Source organism: Dictyostelium discoideum (assembly GCF_000004695.1).
Source record: "Dictyostelium discoideum AX4 chromosome 3 chromosome, whole genome shotgun sequence".
Taxonomy (NCBI): Eukaryota; Evosea; class Eumycetozoa; order Dictyosteliales; family Dictyosteliaceae; genus Dictyostelium; species Dictyostelium discoideum.
In genome coordinates, this window is record NC_007089.4 from 1,623,946 (window position 1) to 1,646,540 (window position 22,595).

At 25.4% G+C, this 22,595-nt stretch overlaps 8 protein-coding genes across 8 annotated transcripts; 3 read left to right on the plus strand and 5 right to left on the minus strand.

The window, feature by feature from the left end:
• Window positions 1–206: 206 nt before the first annotated feature.
• Window positions 207–766, plus strand: ptsA (6-pyruvoyltetrahydropterin synthase; the record flags this gene model as incomplete). The annotated part of the gene is made up of 2 exons (XM_001134570.1): window positions 207–253; window positions 406–766. 2 exons carry the CDS (start codon window positions 207–209, stop codon window positions 764–766), a joined length of 408 nt encoding a protein of 135 aa, XP_001134570.1.
• Window positions 767–1,758: 992 nt separating this feature from the next.
• DDB_G0279097 (hypothetical protein) lies at window positions 1,759–1,953 on the plus strand (the record flags this gene model as incomplete). Its single annotated transcript, XM_636772.1, has 1 exon — window positions 1,759–1,953. One exon carries the CDS (start codon window positions 1,759–1,761, stop codon window positions 1,951–1,953), a length of 195 nt encoding a protein of 64 aa, XP_641864.1.
• Window positions 1,954–2,091: 138 nt separating this feature from the next.
• On the minus strand, window positions 2,092–8,895 carry DDB_G0279099 (DEP domain containing protein; the record flags this gene model as incomplete). Its single annotated transcript, XM_636773.1, has 2 exons — window positions 2,092–7,869; window positions 7,945–8,895. The coding sequence occupies 2 exons, from the start codon at window positions 8,893–8,895 to the stop codon at window positions 2,092–2,094; spliced, it is 6,729 nt and encodes a 2,242-aa protein (XP_641865.1).
• A 604-nt stretch (window positions 8,896–9,499) lies between these two features.
• DDB_G0279101 (hypothetical protein) lies at window positions 9,500–9,823 on the minus strand (the record flags this gene model as incomplete). Its single annotated transcript, XM_636774.1, has 1 exon — window positions 9,500–9,823. The coding sequence occupies one exon, from the start codon at window positions 9,821–9,823 to the stop codon at window positions 9,500–9,502; it is 324 nt and encodes a 107-aa protein (XP_641866.1).
• Window positions 9,824–10,377: 554 nt separating this feature from the next.
• Window positions 10,378–10,677, minus strand: DDB_G0279103 (hypothetical protein; the record flags this gene model as incomplete). The annotated part of the gene is made up of 1 exon (XM_636775.1): window positions 10,378–10,677. One exon carries the CDS (start codon window positions 10,675–10,677, stop codon window positions 10,378–10,380), a length of 300 nt encoding a protein of 99 aa, XP_641867.1.
• An 817-nt stretch (window positions 10,678–11,494) lies between these two features.
• On the plus strand, window positions 11,495–14,755 carry DDB_G0279105 (hypothetical protein; the record flags this gene model as incomplete). The annotated part of the gene is made up of 1 exon (XM_636776.1): window positions 11,495–14,755. One exon carries the CDS (start codon window positions 11,495–11,497, stop codon window positions 14,753–14,755), a length of 3,261 nt encoding a protein of 1,086 aa, XP_641868.1.
• Window positions 14,756–14,942: 187 nt separating this feature from the next.
• On the minus strand, window positions 14,943–18,659 carry DDB_G0279107 (hypothetical protein; the record flags this gene model as incomplete). The annotated part of the gene is made up of 1 exon (XM_636777.1): window positions 14,943–18,659. One exon carries the CDS (start codon window positions 18,657–18,659, stop codon window positions 14,943–14,945), a length of 3,717 nt encoding a protein of 1,238 aa, XP_641869.1.
• Window positions 18,660–19,003: 344 nt separating this feature from the next.
• On the minus strand, window positions 19,004–21,953 carry eIF3s8 (proteasome component region PCI domain-containing protein; the record flags this gene model as incomplete). Its single annotated transcript, XM_636778.1, has 2 exons — window positions 19,004–21,582; window positions 21,722–21,953. The coding sequence occupies 2 exons, from the start codon at window positions 21,951–21,953 to the stop codon at window positions 19,004–19,006; spliced, it is 2,811 nt and encodes a 936-aa protein (XP_641870.1).
• Window positions 21,954–22,595: the final 642 nt, after the last annotated feature.

Below are 22,595 nucleotides of genomic sequence, written 5' to 3' on the forward strand. Positions count from 1 at the left end.
AAAAATTTAATTTAAATATTTTTTTTTTTTTTTTTATTTTCACTTTTTTTTTCGTTTTAAAAATTTTTTTTTTTTTTAATTTTTTTGATTTTTTTTTTTTTTTAATTTTTTTTAATTAAATTTTCATGCAACATTGTTTTAGGTTCATTAATTAGTTTTATACTTTTCTTAATTATTATTTTATACAAAAAAAAAACAATTTTAAAATGTCCAGAACAGTTATTTTAACAAGACGTGAGGTATTTTCATCAAGGTAAGATAAAATACTTTTTTTTTCTCCAATTTTTTTTCTCCTTTTTTTTTCTTTTTTTTTTTTTTTTTTTTCTTGGAAACTTTGGGAAAATGCTTTTTTTTTTTTTTTTTTTTAGTTTAGAAAAATAATATTAATAACCAATAAATATTTAGTCATAGATTATATTCTGATAAATTAAGTTTAGAAGAAAATAAAAAGATTTATGGAAAATGTATAAATTCTCACGGTCATAATTATGTTTTAGAAGTATCAATCAAGGGTGCAGTCAAAGAAGATATTGGTATGTTTATGAATATTACAGAACTTAAAGAAATCTTAAAGGAGAAAGTAATGGATAAATTAGATCATAAAAATTTAGAAAATGATGTACCAGAACTCAAAGGTATTGTAACCACCACAGAAAATTTATCAATCTTTATTTGGGATCAATTATTCCCATCTTTAAAAGATTTTTTATATGAAGTTAAAATTTTGGAAACAGAAAATAATTTTGTAGTTTATAGAGGTGAATAAAAATAAAATTATAATAAAATTATAATAAAAAAAAAACAAATTAAAAAAAAAAAAAAACATTTAAAATATAATTATTTTTTTATTTTATTTTATTTTTTTTTTTAAATTGTAAAATTACCATGTCTGATATTAAATTGGTTTCTTTTATTATTTTTGTTAAAATTTTTATTAATTTTTTTTTTTATAAAATTAAACCCACTTTGTTAATGATCAAGATATCCCTACCCGAGTAATTGATTGAAAATAAAAATTATTATTAGTGGGGGCATTTTTTATTATTACAAATTCCAAATAGATTTTTTTATTTCAGACTGAAACTTATTTTTGTATGAGTATTTTCATTTTTTTTAAATGTCCCAAAAACTGATTATTTTATGAGGTTTTTTTTTTTTTTTTTTGCACATATTTAATTAATATTTTTTTTTTTTATTTAATTTTATTTTGTTTTATTTTTTTTTAAATATCTTTTTAAATACAATTGGAGAAAATATTTTGGTGACTAACCTTTTTATTGACAATTTATTCCAAAGAAGCTTTGAATAAAATGAAAAATATTATAATTTTTTTAAATATCATATCTTATTATAATTTTCATATTTTTAATTATTTTCCAAAATAAAAAAAAAAAATAATAAAATTGATAATTATCAATATAAAAGCCAATTAAATACATTAGATTTATTAATTGAATCGAAGGTCATCGATTCAAATTTACAAGAAAATAATAATGATAATGATTGTAATTCAAGTCCTTCCGAAATTTCCAATCAAAGTAATGAAGATATTTACTATATTAAAATTGAAAAAAATTCAAAAGTATTTTTTGGAGGATTTATTTCAAAAATGATTTCAAACGGTAGACCAACTTACCTACCCTCAGAAATAGTTTCAAGTACCCAGATTTCTCTATTATTGCATTAAAATTAACACATTGCGACAATTGCATAATTGATCCAGGTAATTATTATTATTTTTATCTTAAATATTAAAAAATGATACTAATAATTAAAAATATTACTACAGATTTCTCTGTGTTATTGTCCTCAGATTTCGATAAAACTTGTGATAAAAGTGGAACTCCATCATATGTTATAGCCCTATCAATTGTTTTACCAGTTTTTGGTATATGTGCTATTGTGATTCCAATTGTCTACTATAGAAATCATCAAAAAGGGAAAAAACTATAACTTGTTTAAAAAATTCTCTCAAGCAAAATAAATAATTGTTTATTTTAAATATATTTGATTTAAATATGTTGTACAATAAAATCTTTTTTAAATTTTATTAAACTTTATTTTTTTTTTTTTTTTGGTGTGATTTGGGTATTATTCATTAAATGAACCTAATAATGGACTACGAGACATAACACTATAATAAACTACTTCACTTTGTGATTCCCACATTTCATTTTTATCTCTGCCTTCCTTATCACTTTCATTTTTATGACTACCCTCATGACTTTCACTAAGGTGATCGGTATCATTATCACTATTATCGCATGTGTCTTGATTGTGATTGTTATCGCTATCACTTTCATTATTCTTTTCTTCAGTGTCACTATTTTGTTTATAACCTAATGCCAATAAAGATAGGAAATTTGCTTCTTGACGATCGATTGGTTTTAAAAGGTTTGGATTACCATTACCACCTCCATTATTATTATTATTATTGTTATTATTATTATTATAATTATTATTACTATTTAAACTACCATTACCAATAAAAGATAGAGAATTATTTAATTGATTACATAAATTTTGGAAAGATTCTAAGCACATAGTAGCTGCAGGTAAAAATGGTCTATTTGAAGGAGCATTGTTAATATAACAAAGGAAACCATCTTCGACCACTCTTACGAATAAAAGACCAGTTCTATGAACATATTCTGAATATTGAACATCGGAATCATTAAAGATGTAAAGATCTTGTCTGGTAACTAATGAGGAAGCTCTCTTTCTAATTGTATCAGGTATTAAACCAAACTTTGTGAAAATATGTTTCAATACTTGTGGTGACATTAATTGTTGATCCAAATGAACATGAGTTGGTAATGAGAATGGACTATAATTCTTTTCCATCGGAATTTGAATGAGTGTCAATCCAAATTGTTTTGCTTTTCTAACACAACTATTAATGAAATCATCAACTACACAACCTGTACTAACTATCCAATTAAATTCAACATGGAAATATCTTGTTGGACAAAATGTTTTATCATATTTCATTAATATCCATTCAAAACGATCTGTTTTTGATAAATCCATTTCAATTTTTGCTTCACTAATTTTATTTGGATTTTCATAATAATCTATTAAATTATTTGGTTGTTGTTGTTGTTGTTGTTGTTGTTGTTGTTGTTGTTGTGGCTGTTGTGGCTGTTGTTGTTGATGTTGATTACTATTTTGAACACTACTTCCATATGATATACCACCACTAAAATGTAATGGATTTGTATTTGGCGTTGTTGCTGGTGGTATAGATGATAAGGTTGAGTTTAAACTACCTTGTCCAGAATTTGATGATGAATCATTTTCACCATTATTGCTACTATTATTATTATTGTTATTATTATTATTATTGTTATTATTATTATTATTATTATTATTATTATTATTATTATTATTATTATTATCACCATTGGCTTCATCAATTTCTTTTTCTTTATCTTTTTCTTTATTAGTTAAATAGTCAGTATTTGATTGTCTTAATGATGGATTATTAATTAAAGAAGATAATGAAGAAATTGGTACTACAGATTTAGTTGAATTTGACATTGAGGATTGAATAGAAGTTATTGGTGGTGTTGAGGAAGATAAAGTATTATTTGTATTTAAAGTTGTATTTATATTTGTTGTTGAGGATGAAGAAGATGTTGTATTTGTACTTTGATTTGTATTGTTTGTGCTACTATTTAAAAAGGTAGATGGAGTATTATTACTGCTTGATGAAAGTTTATTTCCAATTTGTTTTGGAGAACTAATTGGTGAATGATCAGGTGTATTACTATCTTTATTTGGTGAGTTTACAGCTGAGGATGTTACTGATGGAATTGATTGTTGTTGTTGTTGTTGTTGTTGATTATTATTACTATTTGTATTGTTATTATTAAAATTATTATTAGTATTATTAATTGTTTTAATTATTGGTGAACTAATGAATAAATCATCTTCTTTTAGACGATAATAAAATTGACCATCTACAAAAGTTGATTTTTCAACTTGTTTAATTAATTTTTGATCCATCATTTTTTGACAAATGATTAAAGCTTCTTCTCTTTTAGTGATTTCAATATTTTGTAACATCCAATCTATACATTCAGCACCAATAAAACATTTCTTATAGGAAGTTCTTCTAATACCATATTTTCTTTCAGTCATTTTAATGCCAATTGGGTATGGCATATTTAACCTATAGAAAATACCTGATAAATTGGATGAATATAATTTCTCTTTAAATAAATCAATTTGTTCTTGACTTGGTACACTATTATAATTTAAACTATTAATACTATTGTTATTATTATTATTATTAGTATAAGTATTGTTATTACTCTTTTCATTTGAAACTATTGTTGATGGATCAAAAGTTTCAATCGATGAGAATAAAATCGTTTTAATATCTAATTTTTGTTGAATAACTGTACCACTGGTATTTGTAGAATTACTACTATTGTTTGAGTTGGCATTATTAGTTGAGCTATTTAATAAAGAAGATTGTGCATTTGAATTTGCAGCAAGTTGATTTCTATTTATTTGAGAATTAATAAATTCTTTAAACTTATTAAATGCTATTAATCTTTCCTCTTCTGTATGTTCTGGTAACGCATTATTTTCACCAGAGTTTGAAGAACTTAATGTGTTACTACTACTACTACTAGCGCCACTGGAAGATGGTAATAATTCTGATGAATTTGTTATACTATTTAAAGGTGTTATATTGTTAGATGGTGAAACATTTGATGAAAGTAATGAGTTGGATGAAGGTAAAATTGGTAATGGTGGTGATTTTATACCATTTAAACCGCTACTTGAATTGATTATTCCTGCACTACCATTCATTACACTATTGTTATTATTAGTGGTGTTAGTGGTGGTGTTGTTGTTGTTGTTGTTATTGGTATTAATATTTTTATGAGGTGTTAATGGGGATGTTGGTGCAGATTGACTACCAATTAATTGTTGTTGCTGTTGGCTACCATTTAACATTGATATTGAGTTTTGAGCAAAATTACTATTGCTACTACTATTACTATTTACAAGTGGAGTTCCATTTGAGTTTAATACGGCTGTTGTTGTTGTTGTTGTTGTGGTAGTTGTTAAAACAGGATTATTGGTGGTTGTAGTATTAGCATTACTTGATACTAAAGTTGATGAGGATAATGCAGCCATTGAAGTTGAAACGGAAGATGCTTTTGGTGAAAGATTTGGTGATTGAAGGGGTGATGCCAATTTTGAAGGGATTGGAATACTTGAAGAATTAAATGCAGTATTTAATCCATGGTCTTCTGTTGCAGTAGTTGCTGTTGTTGTAGAAGTATTTTTAACAGTAGAATCATCTGTTGTTGTTGTCGTTGGTACATTTGTTGGTACAGTTGTATTTATATTATTATTATTATTATTATTATTATTATTATTATTATTATTAGTATTTGTATTAGTGGTTGATACAGTTGAAGGTAAAGATGAAGAAGAAGAGGAAGAGGAAGAAGAATTAGTTGGTAAAATTAAAGTTGAAAATGAATCTTCTCTTGGGAAAGGTTTCTTTTTTTCTAAAGCAGCCAATCTTGCTTTTTCTTTTTCTTTCTCTTGTTGTTCAAGTTGTAGTTGTTGTTGATGTTGATTATTTTCAACGGTTGGAATGATAGCATATAAAACTCTCCAATACTTTATTCTTGGACCAAATCCTGACATTGCCAATTGACCACAGATAAGATTATCCAATGAATTCCATGGATATTCACTTGATGCAGTATGTTGAAGTTCAATTGAATTATGTAGGAAACCTTGTAAATGAATTGTATTTAAAAAGTAATGATATCTTAATTTCTTTGAACCACTACTATTTCTACCATTATATCTTTGATAACGTTTAACCTGAATACTAAGATTACTTGGATCATAGGTAATTGAATGAAAATCGTGACCTAAACTAAGTTGATATGATTTCTTTGTTCCTTTACCGCTACCACCACTATTTGGCACTGTATTACTAGAATTTGGTGGTGATGTAGATAAATTTGCTGTTGTTGTTGTTGTTGTTGTAGATGATGATGGTGTTGCCATTGATGGTGTTGCTATTGCTGATGTTGCAGTTGATGGATTTGTTGTTGGAGTTATTATTGTTGTAGGAGTTGTTGATGTTGCAGTTGTTGCAGGAGTTGTTGTTGCAGGAGTTGTTGTTGCAGGAGTTGTTGTTCCACCTGTAGTTGTAGTTGTAGTTGGATCAATTTCAGAATTTGTAATCATAATTAATTGATAACCTTGAGCTAATCTTTGAGAGATTAATTCTTTTAATAATGCTTCAAAACTATTTGTATATTCATTATCATCAGGTAATGTTAAATTATGAACGTATTCTCTGTATTTTGCTTTTAAATCTTTAGTTGAAGGGAAGTAATCAGTTGTAATTGGTAATGATGCAGGTTCACAAAGTGATTTCCAATTTGGTAAGAATGGATTCGGGTTTGTATTGGTTTTACCAAAGATATAAGTATTTGGTGAAAACCATAAATGTGACCATCTTCTTCTATTACTAGTTAAATGGAATGGTGTAGAATCATAAGTGAATGGATTAATCTCTTTCTTCTTTTTACCAAATAATTGTGGTGGTATCGTTGATAATAATTGATTATGATATGGTATTGTTTTTTGATCAAATGAATTTGATGGTGAAATTGGATGATTTTGTTGATTATTATTATTATTATTAATAGTACCACCATTACGTAAAATTGGTTGATGTTGAGTTGATGTATATCTTTTATTAACTACATTATTGCTATTATTATTATTATTATTTGAAGTTGTAGAATTAATTATAGTTCTTTGATTCTCAAATGATGAAGAAGATCTTGTACCACCAATTTGAAAAGTTGCTCTCTTTTTATCATTTAAACCAATAGCAACTCTTGAATATTGACTATTTGGAGTAGTTGAAGAATTATCCTCTGTATCACTAAAATCTGAAGGTTCTGTATCAGAATGTCCACCATGGTCATTATTATTATTATTATTATTATTATTATTATGATTATTATGATTATGACCATTACCATTACCATTATTGTTATTATAATTATTATTATTATTTCCACCAAGAGCATTACTATCATCTAAAATTCCACCACCATTTGGCATATTAAAAATAGTATCCTCATAAGAATTTACACCTAAAGAATTTGAAGTATATTTATGATTAATTTTTGGCGTTGCAAATGCAGGTAAATTTCTTGGATCTTTTGGGATATAAAAATCATAAACTGGTTTTTCATCATCTTCATAATAGAATGAATTCACTTTTTCAGGTATTTTAAATTGTGGTACGAATAAACCATTTCTTTTATCATTTGTTGTTACATCAGTTGTTGTTGTTGTTGTATTATTTTCATCATAAAAACTTATTGCTAACCAATATGGGAAATTATATAATTGACCACCACTACTATTATTACTATTACCACTACTACCACTATTACTGTTATTATTATTTCTACCTATATTGCTAATGGCTTTACCATTATTTTGATTATTTTTATTATTATTACTGTTGTTGTTATTATTATTATTATTATTATTATTATTATTATTATTATTATTATTATTATTATTATTATTATTATTATTATTATTATTATTATTATTATTATTATTATTATTTTGAATAGTATTTTGAGATTTATTTTGATTACTTATTGTAAATTTAAATAATGGTACAACATGTAATGGATGGTTATTTAAACAAATTAAATCACAACCAATACCATTATCAATCATTCTTTGTTTTGTAATTAAATTAATATCTGGATCAACTTCAAATATACCTGTACCTGCTGAAATAACTACAATCATTTGACCTGTACGTGTAAAATCTCTATCAATATAATGCTAAATTTATATATTTAATATTAGTAATTAATAAAATTATAATTAAATTTTATATTTATTATTTTCTATTTTTACCTTATCAAAATATGACATTCCTAAATTTATTGCTTCCAAGAAATTACCTTGAGAAGCAGTTGAATTTTTACCTAAAGCACTATTTCTACCATAGATATCCCAATTGACAGAGGTATGATAGTCATTGAATTCACGTTTTAAATTTACAATAATTGAACTCCAATCAGGACGTGTTTCTTCATTGACAACGACTTTATAGAAATCTTGATATAGTTTACCTTGCGGATTTCGAGGTATGTTTGGAATTTCATCCAGGATATCATCGTTTTCGTGAAAAGTTCTAGAGAATAGAATGATGGTAATTGTATGATTCACTGATAAAGATTTCCAACGTTGAAATAGATTCTTTAGAAAGCCGTTTACAGCCTTTTCAAAGTACAATTCACCATCTGGACTATAGTCCCACATTTCTTTACTCATCTGAATGAATAATACAAATTTAGCTGATCTTGAACGAAATACAAATTTCGTTGAATCATCTATTAACCCACTGCTAACCTTTTGACCATTCGAAACCATCTCTTCAACTTGTGCTCTAATTTGTGCGAATGCCAATTTCTTCAATACGTACACACATTCGTTTTGAAGGTTGAGTTTTAATCTCCACATATCTGATCTACCAATATATTGATCCTTGAATGACAACTCTACGAAATCTATAATCGCTTGTTTCTCGGGTATTATATTAACTACCACCTCTTTTCTTAATGCAAAATCAAATACACCCGCTACATATTTTGATATCGATATCTGTAATTTAGTTTTTAGTGGTGATAATTGTTTCACCCTTAAACATAATCTCTTACTTGGATTACTCGGTGAATATATCTTTAATACATCCATAATCTTTAATTTAGGAAAATATTCTGGATTTACTACTAATTCTTCTTTACTAAATTGTTGATCATGTACCCATAATATATAAACACCTTTTTTATTATTATTATTCATTTTTTTTATAAATAAAAAAAAAAACTATTTGTGTTGTATATTCTTAAAAAAAAAAAAAAAAAAAAAAAAAAATTATATTTTTATTTATTTATTATTTAAAATATATATATTATATAATTTATAATATAAAATTATTAACTTAATATAATCTTAAGATATTAACATATAATTATATATATATATATATTATTTATTATTATTATTGTATAATAAAAAAAAAAAAATAAAAAAAAATAAATTAAAAGTTTTAAAGATTTTTTTTATTTTTTTTTATTTTTTTCATTTTTTTTTTTTATTTTTTTTTTTTTATTTTTTTTTTAATTATTTTTTTATTTTTTAAGTCGCCAATATCTCAAAGAATTGTTTACATAAAAAAACAAAAAAATTTAAAAATAAAACAAAGAAATTTTAAAATATTAAGAAAAAAGAAAAAAAATAAATAAAAAATCCAAAAATAAAAAAATAGTTACCAAAATAGTTAACTTAATTTTTTTTTTTTTTTTTTGCAATTAATTATTTTGTTTATTTTTTTAAAAATATTTTTTTTTTTTTTTTTAAACAATTTGTTTAGTTTTTTTTTTTTTTTTTTTTTTTTAAATTTGAATTATTTAAGTTTAATTTTGGAGTACAAAAGAATGGAAATGAAAAAAATCATTGGATAATTATACCATGGATCTGTCATTATTAGTTTAATTTGAACCCAAATAACTAAAATTAATAAAACTATAACCAATTTAAAAATAACTCCAGAATAATATATTAAATGTTTTCCGAGTTCATTATATGTATCAATTGTAAGATTGCTAGAGGTTGACAACATATTTACATTTTCAATTGATGGTTGAAATTTGTCTATTAAAATATCAGTAGCTTCTTCTAATCTCTTACTAATAAAAGATTTTGATGGTTTAGTATTTGAGGCACCCATTTTTTTATTATTTTAGAATATTTCTAATATTAAAGTTTAATTATTTTAAATTTTTTTTTTTTTTTTTATTTAAATATTTGATACCAAAAAAAAAAAAAAATAAATAATAAATAAATAAATAAAAACAAATAAAAGCTAATAAAAAAAAATATATTAAAATAAGGATTTAAAAAATTAAAAAATCACTTATTTTTTTAAAAATTTTTAATCACTTCACCAAATTTTTAAAAAAAAAAATTATTATTGTTATTAAATATTGATTATAGTTATAAATATTTTATTTGTATTATCCCAATTCAACAAAAAAAAAAAAAATTATATTATTTCCTTGGAGGAATTTCTGATATTTGTTAAATATATATATCTTTTTTTTTTCCTTCTTAAAATATTAAGTGTAATGATTTTTTTTAAATTTATTGAATAATAAATTAAATTAAAATCATTGATGGAGTTGATATTATTTACAAATTTTTTTTTTTATTTTTTATTTTTTATTTTTTTTTATTTTTTTTTATTATAAATTTAGATATGTTTGTTTATTTTTTGAAATACTATTAATTGGTTTTAATTTTGTTTGATGAAGTGAAAATTTCTTTAAGTTTACATAATATTGCTAAAATTATAAAAGCAACTAATAAAGGCAATATAATGCTAGAGTATAGTTGTAGCTGTTCTCCAAATTCCTTATAAGGCTTTAATGTGGATTCAACGGTTCTACGTGATGAAATAGCTAATTCTTTATATAAATCAATAGCTTTATTTGAATTTATAATTGGTGGTTCAATTATTTCTGATAATTTTCTAAATTCATTAACAATATTATCAATATTTTTTCCAATATCCAAAATTCCCATTTCAATTTTTTTGTTATTATTTATTTTTTATTTTTTTTTAATTTTATTTGTGAATTTATGACCAAACAAAATTTTTAATAAAAAAAAAAAAAAAAAAATTAAAAAAAAAAAATTTAAGTTGATCTTCAATTGATTGATTTCTTTTTTTTTTTTTCTTTTTTTTTTTTTTTTTTTTTTAATTTTAAAATAAATTTAATTTTTATTTTTTATTTTTTATTTTTAATTTTTTACATAGAAAACTTAATAAATATTATTTACACACACATAAAAATTATTTTCTAAAAAAACGACATGTTTCGCCACTTTTTTTTTATTTTTTATTTTTTTTTTTTATTTTTTATTTTTTATTTTTTATTTTTTTTTTTTATTTTTTATTTTTTATTTTAATTAAAAAAAGTGATGTTTGTTTTATTGTAACTAATTTCCTTCCCACCTTATACCGAATCATAAAACGTTTTGATATCATCACATTTAAAAAATAAAAAAAAAATAAAAAAAATAAAAAAACATAAATTTTTTTTTTTTTTTTTTTTTTTTTTAAATTAAAAAATTAAAAAACTAATTCTTTGTAATAATTTGTAAATAAATAAAAACAATAGATTACTGTACTAACAATAATATATAAATAAAGCTATAAAATTACCATAATATTTTTTTTAAAAAATAATAAAAAAAAAAAAATAATAATAATAAAATAATTATAATAAAATAATAATAATAAAAATAAATTAAATATATTATTATTTAATTTAAAAAAATTGAATAGAAAAAAAAAAAAAAAAAAAAAAAAAAAAAAATTTAGAAATTTTTTTTAAAAATGAGTTATCCAATTTATTCAGATAAATCAATTAGAAGAGGAGATAATGATGGATTAGGAGAAGATTATTATGAAAAAAATAAAGATGAAACATCATTCACAAGAACTCAATTATATCAACCAGTGATTCAACCATTACATTTCGATGAAGATGATTTAAATATCATTGCAATGGCAAGTAATAATTTAACGACTCATGCACGTAAATCAAGTTTAGAATCACCAATACCGCCACCATTACATAATGATATTGGTTCAATTAAAAAGAGTATTAGTACAAATGGTAATTCATTCTCAACATTAAATAGGAATCAATCATCACATGAATATAAATCACCAGGTTTTTATAGAACGCGTAGTATAAATGATACATTATCATCACAACAACAACAACAACAACAACAACAACAACAACCACCATTACAACCATTAACACCTGACCCAATAATTAATAGTGGTTCTGGATCATTGGGTAGATCGAATCAATTAAAGAAAACTAGTTTAATTTTAAATGATATACCAGAGAATTCAATATTGGAATCACCATTACCACCACCACCACAATCTTCAAATTCATTTTCAACATCAAATATTATTACAACAAATAAAACGCCAACTAAAACACCCAAAACGCCAAAAACACCAAAAACACCAAAAGATTCTAAAAAAGCTACAACTACTATAACAACAACCACTTCTACAGCATCAATTGATAAAGATTTAGCAAATTTACATAATTTAGAAGATAAAAAACAATCATCATTTAAAAAGAATTTTAGTTCATTTATAAATGAATTGAATGGTGATTCACCAATTGCTTTAGTTGTTGATAAAGATAAACCATTTCCAACAACAACATCAGTAACAACATCAACTATTACAACAACTACAAATGATGAAATTGAAAAAGATAAATTAAAAGAATCAAGAACAATTAAAAAACATCAATCATTAAAAAAAAATATTGTACCACCATTAAATATTGATCCAACTACAGGTTTAATTCATGCAAGTAATAAATTATCAATATTAAATGATAAAGTTGGAGATACAGGACCAATACCAAATGTTGAACAACCATCAATGTTTTCAATTAAAGATACGACCAATATTTTCAATTATAAGAAACCAGTGATTTCATCGAGTACCAAAGAGTTTATAGTTTGTTTAAAGAGGGTATTAATTGATAAGGAAAAGATTATGGAAAGAAATGATCAATCTCTTAGAACCGTTATACATAAACTATTCTTTACAATTAAAAAGTTACACCAAGATGGTAGTTTAAATATCCTATTCGATGATTTAAGGTTAATAACAGAGATTATCATTAGATCAGGTTATTTCATTCAAATTTTTAGATCATTTTTTAAATTAATTGACGAAGTTAAAACTTCGGAGGTTTTCTTTAGTTTTCTTTCAGAGTGTCGTCATATGGTGGATATTATCAATTTAATAATTAAAGCCGCTGGTCATGGTAATGAAACTCAAACTAGAAAAATGATTTACATTGAAGAGGATCATCGTAAAATTCTATTGAAACAAATTAAATATCTCATTCAAATTCTATTACAAAATGAAGAGTTAATTTCATTGGTTCGTAATATTAGTAATTTAAAGAAACAGGTTGACATTGCAAAAGAGGAACAAAGAAAAGCATTTCCCTATGATTTAAAAGAGAATTTAAAGTATGCACCATTCACCAATGAATTCATATGTGCAGCTCAATCGATAGTTGGTGAAAAAGTTAATATACGTAATATCTTTGCAAATGTAAATCAAGCGATAACCTATATTGGTAGTAATAGAAATTATAAACGTGTTATTAAAGAGTTTTCAACCATCATTCGTAGAATCTATTCAACTGAGGAATCAAATTTAACAATTGAACTTGAAACTCAAACTCGTCAAGCTATGGATAGATTGGAGATAATGATAATTGAAATTTGTTCTCTACCATCATTGGTTGAGGTTAGAGTACAATTAACATTATTAATCTCTTCATTTATGTCTGACCCAATCAATGAAAAGTTAATTCACGATATTAAAGATCTATTCAATAGTTTAAAATCTGATAAAATTGGTAAAAAGATTGATATAAACATTTTTAGAGAATTAAAACTATTGGTATTCCCATATCTTATTCATAATATTCACAAGATATCAATACCAAATATCGTTGGTTTAAAAGAGAGTTCAAAGAAAAAGATTGAATATAGATTAGAGAATATTAATTTAATCCTAACTAAAATCGATCCAAATGATTTAAAAATCAAATTAATTTCTTCGGTTGAAACTGCACCATTAGTATTGAAAGGTTGTATCAAATCGATTCTATCGATAGAGTTAACAAATATTCAATTTCGTTTGGATCAAGTAGAATGGTACTTTAAGAAATCATCTTTTCCAAAGATTAAAGACAATGGTTTGGTTAATATTTCAACTGGTGGTGATGGTGATGGTAAAGGTGGTCATGGTGGTGGTGTTGATATTAAATTGAAGCTATCTTTCTCTCCAAAGATATTGGATAGTAAACATTGTTTCCAAATTTTAAAATCCAAATGTAAAATCAATGATATTCATATCAATATACTCAATAGTAATCATAATGGTCTCTATAAAACCATCTATAAACTATTTAAGAAAAAGATAAAGAAATCAATCGAAGATGCAATCTCTGAACAAATTAAAATCAAAGTTATGGAATTGGATCAATATATCTATGATCTTTTCTTGGCAAATGATAAACCAACCGTAGATAAGAATTCAATCAAAAAGTTAAATAAAATTAAACGTGAGAAAATTTTAGAAAGAATTGTAACAGAAATTCCAACTTCAATTAAATCATCACGTAGATTCTCATTACTCTCTTTCAATTATCCAAATCCAAATGGTAGTAGTGATGATTCACCAACTAATGTCTCTGGAACTAATACTCCAAGATCAACCACTTCAAAAAGATCTTTAGATGATGAAATTGAAGAATTCATTCTAAAAGAACAACAACGTGAACGTTTAGAAGATGAAGATAATTTAAATAAAAATTCTTTAGGTTATGAATTTAAATATGAATATAATTCACCTGCACCATTTGCAAAAACTGCTTCAAATTTTCCAATAACAAATAATAATAATAATAATAATAATAATAATAAATCTTCAAATTCAAGTATTAATCCTCCTTCGCCTTCAGTTGAATCTCAACAAAGAAGATCTTCTCAACCTGATTTATATCAATATGAAAGAAGAAAACAAACTTTTTAAAAATAAAAATAATAAGACTTGTATATATATATATATATATATATAAAAATAAAATAAACCTTCATTGTATAGAAAAAATAAAAATAAAAAAAAAATAAAAATAAAAATTAAATCTATCTTTTTTTTTTTTTTTTATTATTACTTGTTTTATTATTATTATTATTAAACGAAATCCTTTTTAATTATTTCATTCAATAAAATTTGATTCAAAGTCATTATCATCTGGATAATTTGTTGTTGTTGTTGTTGTTTTTGTTGATTTAATAGACATATCTAATATTAATTCATCTGCTTTTGCTCTTAATTCTTCAGATTTTCTTTCCAATAATTTACCTGCTTCTCTAATTATTGTTGCAGCTATACTAATTGAATTAAATTTACCCAATTTAACTGCTTTATTTAATTCTTCAGGTGATGCCAATGCTATAGATTTTACAGTTTTAAAACCAGCAGCCCATAAAGCTCTAGCTCTAGCTTGTTTAACACCATTTATTTCTACCAAAGGTACGATTTCATGTCTAACGCCTTTATCTAACCGTTGAATATATAAATTGACCAATGCTTCCAATTCAACCCACCCTAATTTCTTACAAAATAATGAAACCATCCAAGCATGAGATGCAGCACCATTCATTAAACTTTGAACTGTACCACGATTTAAATTGTATTTTGTTGAAACCATTGAAAGTGGTACTTCATGAATTAAATCATTTAATACCATCGCTGAAAAGAAACGTCTATTCCGATTCTCCTCTTGAAAAGTTATAGCCATTTCATCCAATTGTTTATAATAAACATATTGATCACTAATTTCCAATAATTTAGCAACCAATTGTTTAGGACCTTTTAATTTACTTAGAAACTTTCCATATTGATCAAGATCGGGTATTTCTGGAATATTATGAACTGGTGATATAATATAACACATATGAAGTTGTTCAGAGATAACAACTGCACCATTTTGAATTATCCTTAACTCGTCATAGAGGAATTTTGCATTTTTAATTGATAAACCCGATCTAAAACAAGCATAACCCAATGGTGTATACTCGTATCTAATTGATTCTTCAGTTGGTTTACCATCTAAATCAAATTTTGCAGTACCAATGGTTTTCTTATCATTTGGATCTGGTTGATTACATGAAATTTGAATATGGCCACTTTTTATCAATGCCTCCACAGAGTCATTAACTAATTTACGAATGTATTCATAGGGTGTCATATCTTTTGGTGGTAATAAATGAGTTGAATAAAATGTATAGGAAAAGAATGATAGTATTGAAAATTTATCTGAAGCAATACCTGAACAAATGGAATCCAAAATTATCTTTTGAAATGATTCAACATTTTTATTAATACTTGACAACAATGGATCCATTGGTGAGGTTAAAAGTTTCTTTGCTTTATCGGGTGCGAAATGATCACACATTAAAATTGATTCACCAAATTCATCAATACCAGCACGACCAGCACGACCAACCATTTGACGATAGGATCTAATATCAAGAACATTCCTACCCATTCTTGGTGATCTTAGAATTACTCTTCGGGCAGGCAAATTAACACCAGTACTTAATGTAGATGTTGCACATAATACCAAGAGGGAACGTTCTTTAAACCCTCTTTCAATGACTTCTCTTTCGTCATTTGTTAAATCAGCATTGTGATAAGCAACACCAGCCATAATCATCCGTTTGAAATCCTCTTCAACTTTACAACCATTAGAAGATTCTATCAATTGTATTAATATCTCCCTTTCATCGCGTCTATTATCTAGAATTGCCTGAGGAAAACTCTTTGCCAATTGAAGTGCCAATGAAACAGTGAGTAACTTTGATGCACAGAAAATCAATACTGAATGCTTTGGTACAACCTCTAGACATAATTGAAGAGTATGATTTTCATTCGCTTCTGTGCCTTGGAGGCTTTTGACCAAGTTATTCTCTTTGTCATATAGTTTATCACCAATTTTAATGTACTCTGTCAACGGAACTGGACGAAATGTACCTTGATAAACGCCACCTCTAAACCATTTTTGAAGATTATCAATATTCGGTATGGTTGCAGACATACCAATGATTTGAATTTGTCCCTTTGACATATATAACAATTTACTAATTAAAACTTCTAATAACTGGCCACGTTCACCATCACCAATCATATGAATTTCATCGACGACAACACAACCAATATCCAATAACCTACCATCCTCAATCAATTGGTTAACTATGATATTTGCTTTTTCAATGGTACAAATTAGTAATCTTTTTCCTGGTAAAACTGGTATAGTTCCATTACAACCATGATAACCTTCAACTGGAATTTGTAATGCACTTGAAAACTCATGCATAGATTCTGTTTTTTCACATACAATTGAAACAAATGGGAAAATAAATAATGATTTCTTATTTTTTATTAATAAATTTCTAAATAATATTATTTCTGCAACCAATGTTTTACCACCTGATGTTGGTAATGAATAAATTAAATTCTCACCCAATAATAAATTGCTATCACTTAAACATTCCTTTTGCCAATCATATAATTGTTTCATACCTCTTCTCTTATAAATTGTACCAACTGATTTTGGTAATCCAAATATTTTAACACAACATTCTTCAATATCATTACTAATTAATTTTGGATTATCACAAATTATTTTATATTCAATTTTTTGTTGTTCTTTTTGTTTTTGTTGCTGTTGTTGATTATTTTTATTTATAACTAATGATTTTGATGGTGATGATGTGTTAGTTGTTGTTGTTGTTGTTTTTGTTGTTGTTATTGCTGTTGTTGTTGTTGTTGATTTTTTATTATTATTATTAAATAGCAAATCATGATAATTTGGATTATTAAAAGCCTCTGCTAAATTTCTTTGTTGAGTAGAATTCGTAGCTATATTATGATTTAACTCCTCTATGAATGATTGACTGCAAGTTGAAGCCAAATCAAAATCAAAATTTTCAAGCTCAATTGATGACTCGCTTTCACTACTACCACTTTCAACATCATAATCGAATTGACTTGTTGAAATATCAAACTCTTGTGTTCCAAAACTAATTAAACACCCACTAACAGAATTTGATTTGTTATTACTTGAATTATTATTTACACTATTTACATTATTATTTTTATTGTTTATATTATTATTTATATTATTTATACCATTTATATTATTATTATTATTATTATTATTATTATTATTATTATTATTATTATTATTATTATTATTATTATTATTATTATTATTATTATTATTATTATTATTATTATTATTATTATTATTATTATTATTATTATTATTATTATTATTATTATGAGTATTAATAATACCGATAATTTTTTTATTATCATTTTGATAATTATTTTTTGGTATATTTGTTTTATTATTAGTTGATAAGGATTGTTTCTTTAAAGTGGAGCTTAATGCTGTTGAATTATTTGAAACCGATCTATAAGATGATGCTCCAATTAAACCTTCGGATTTATTATTTACATATGGTTTTCCTTGGAGTGGTTGAATAGATTTTATTGTTTGTTGTGGTGGTGGTAATTGTTGTTGTTGTTGTTGTTGTTGTTGTTGTTGTTGTTGTTGTTGTTGTTGTTGTTGTTGTTGTTGTTGTTGTGGTGGTGATAATTTTCTTTGAAGTGGTTGATTTATTGTTTGTTGTTTTTGTTGTTGTGGTTGTAATGGTTGAAGTAAAGATGTATAACTATCATTGTAGGTAATAGTTTTAACAAGTGGAGTTTGAAATACACCTTTTGAACTATTGATTTGTGATATATTTTTTGAGGTTAATATTGTTTTATTTATAGGTGAATTATCATTTATATTGGTTTTTAAAATTTTATTTTTATTGTCATTATTATTTAAAGGTTTAAAATCTAATGGTCTCTTTGACATTCTTTTCAATATTACTTAAAAAAAGAAAAAAAAGTAATATTATTATATGTTACTAATAAATTTAAATAAACAAAATAAAAAAAACAAAAAAAAAAAAAAAAAAAAAGAAAAAAATTAAAAAAAAAAAAAAAAAATTCACTTTTCTTGGAAATTTGATGATTTTTAAATTCTAAAAATAAATCTTAAAATTATTTTTTGAAATTTAGAAATGTTTAAATATGGTTTTTTTTTTTTTTTTTAGATAATTTTTTTTTTATTTTTTTTTTAAATTTTTTTTTTTTTATTTTTTTTTTTTTAAAATTATATATTTTTTAATTTGTTTTTTTTTTTTTTTTGTTTTAAATTTAATTATTAACAACTAAAGAATTATTTTGTCTCTTTTTGTGAGATTTTTGTTGATTGCTATTGTGATGTTTTTTATTTTGATATTGTTGGTTACCTTGATTTTGATTTTGGTGGTGATGGTGATGATGTTGAGTGGTTTGTTGTTGTTGTTGATGATGTTGTTGTTGTTGTTGATTGTGGTGATGATGGCCGTGGTGTTGATGACCATGATGTTGGTGACCATGATGTTGACCACCAGCGATTGGTAAGTGATCATTATCACCCTTCTTTCTGTAGGAGGTACCAAATTTAACATCGTAAATACGTTCATTTTGTTCGACAAAATCAACTAAAGATTCAGAGTAATGAAGAGCAAGATATTGGAGTTTAGTTTGTTCAGCACGGAAAGTGATTGATTCGGTAGAGTGTTCCATTGAGGCAGAGATTTCGTGATTATTCATCATTTTGGCGACGATAGAGTGAACTTGACTCTTTGGTAAATGGAAACGATCGGCCAATTCACTGAGGAGGATACTATCGTAAGAAGTGGAATAAGTGAAGAGGAAAGTCTTTAAGGAGACCTCTTGAACGATACGAGTGAGTTTTTCACGAACACTGTCAATGTCTGGGATGAGGGACCAGAAACGAAGGGTGTTGACATGTTCGAGACATTGTTGCCAGTCACCAGCGGATAAGGCTTTGCTAGCTTGATAGATGATATCTTTTGAGGTTTCGGATGGGGCAATAAAGATTTGACGATCGACACTATCCATATGACGTTGATAGAATTTACAAGTTTTGAATTTGTTATCGAATGGACGATAGGCATTTTGTGGAACTGCGATTAACATACCAGAGATGAGATTAACGGTTTCAATCAAATCGATTGGAATCCACATATGAGCAGGAAGGATACGAGTGGTCTCTTCAACCTCTCTAACGGTATCTTTTTCAGCGGTTTTGCTTTGAACTGATAAACCTTGAGCCAAAAGATCCTTACGAAGACCAGAGAATTCGACGACACAATTTTGAGCCTCTTGAATGTAACCACAACGGAAAGCACAAAGACCCAATTGAACCATAGCACGATTGAAAAGGATTTGAGTTGAAACATCCATGAGTGTTGGATTATCTTGGAGATGAGACATGAGCATCATATCACGAGCTTCATGGAATTTGTTATTGATGGCATTGAAGTAGATGTTACAAAGAATGGTACGAGCATTGAGACGTTCATCACCAAATTTATAGACAAAAGATGAGAGTTTACTCATCAAGGTAATTTGCTCACTCAATGGCATTGTGCTTGGGATGATATTGTTTTTGAGATTACTTGATTTGTAGTAGATATGTTCGATACGACGAATGGCAATCTTTGCGGCGGCGCCATTGTTACCTGCAGACTCGTAATACTTTTGAAGTGATTCACCCAAGTCTAAGATGATTTGTTCGTCTTGTAAACGATCTAAATACTCTTTGGTTGGATAGTTGATTGATTGAAGTGACTTTGAGAATTCGTCATCCAACATTTCGAATAAAGCTAAAAGATTACCAGTTACTGCTACTTGACCCTTGCTGATGGTTGGTTCTTGGTGTTCGAGAACCAAGACAAAGTTGGTATTGGTCTCCAAGATCTCCAATAACTTTTTGATGCCATCGGCAACCTTTTGCCAAACTGGAATGGAGAGAGCAACCTTTACAGATGCAGTATCGAATTGAGCGGCAATCAATTCATAGAGTACAATAAAGGTCTCCTTATCGCCTTGGATTAAACTGTAAAAATATTCAAGTTGTTGAATTTGTTTCATTGGGTCAGTCTTTAATTTACCTCTGTTGGAGATGACTTCTTTAACTTTCTTCATGATTTGGTCTTGAGTCAATTTCTCGCCTTCACCCTCACCGGCGGTTGGAACGGCACTGCCACTTCCACTGAGTGGTGAGACTACAGCATTTCTACGATCCAATTTATCCTTATCGGTCTTTCTCACGGTGGTAACTGAAGCTTTGGCTACAACCTTTTTATCGTCTTTAATCATCCATTTGTTATCGCCAGAGTCGTCATCACTGTCACTGTCAGAGTCGTCATCACTATCGGATGACCATGACTCTGAGATCAATTCTTCACTCTCTGATTCAGATTCTTCACTCTCTGACTCACTATCGTCATCACCTTTTTTGGTTAATGGTTTCTTTGCAACTACAGCTTTGGTGGCTGGTTTCTTACCAAATGCAGCTTTACCTTTACCTTTACCTTTATCATCATCTGATGATTCACTCTCTTCAGACTCAGATTCACTTAAATCGTCATCATCATCATCACTGTTGGCTTTGTTCTCTTGTTCATTCACCAATGCTGGATTATCATGATATGGTTTCAATTCCTTTGCATAGAGATCACATGTTTTCTTTAACTTTTGTTTGATTGAATTGTATGATTTATTATTATTTGCATGTAATTTCTTTTTTTGTTCTGTTGTTAAATCTCTATGACTTGTTTGAATAATAAATAATGCTTTAATAAATGATGGTGGGAAACCTTCTTTTTCAATAATTCTAGTTGTTTTACCATTTGTAATTAATTTTGTCATATTATCAAATTCTAAATATAATAAATAATAATAATAATAATAATAAAATATGTTAATATATTTTATGTGTGTTTGTGTGTGTTAATTAAATTATTTATTTATTTATTTATTTATTTATTTATTTATTTATTTATTTATTTATTTATTTACCTGAAGTAGTTGAAACCCAATCATTTGTTTTAAGAGCATTTCTAACTTTTTTTAAACTTTCATCAAATTGTTGCCAAATTTTATCTTTAGCTGATAAAACGATTCTTTTCTCTTCAATTTCATCTTCAGATGATGAAACATAACGAGTTGGTTTTTTTACTTGAACATCTGAATCTGATGATGACTCTGATGATGATTCTGATGATGAACCTTGTCTATAAAAACGTGACATTATTTAATAGTATATAATGTGTGTGTGTGTGTGGTTTGGTGTGCTAAAAAAAAGTGCTGTTTCTTCTTTTTTTTCTCTTGTAATTTTAATTTATTATGTGATGGGATTGATGAGGAAATAATTTAAATAATAATATTATAAAAAGTTGTTATGCTTAATTTGATATTATTAAAATAAATAAAAATTATATTTCTATGATATAATTGATTATCACTCTATCTGTAATAAAAATAAAATTATAAAAAAAAGTGAAAAAAAAAAAAAAAAAAATTGAAGTGAAAAAAAATGAAAAAAAAAAAAAAATTTTTTTTGCCGACATTATAATCGAAATTCATTTTTTTTTATTTTCATTTTTATTTTTATTTTTATTCTTTTTTTCTCTTTTTTTCTTTTTTTTTTTTTTTTTTTTTTTTTTAACATACTTTATTGATTTATTATTTATTATTATTATTATTATTATTTATTTGTTAAAAAAAATTAATTTTTTTTTTTTTTTTTTTTTTTTGTTTTTTTAATTTTTTTTTTTTTTTTTTTTTTTTTTTTTTTTTATGACCAAAAATTGAAATTTAAAATTTTATTTTTAGAAATACTATATTTTTTAATTTTAATTTTATTTTATTTTTTTTTTTATTTTTTTTCTTT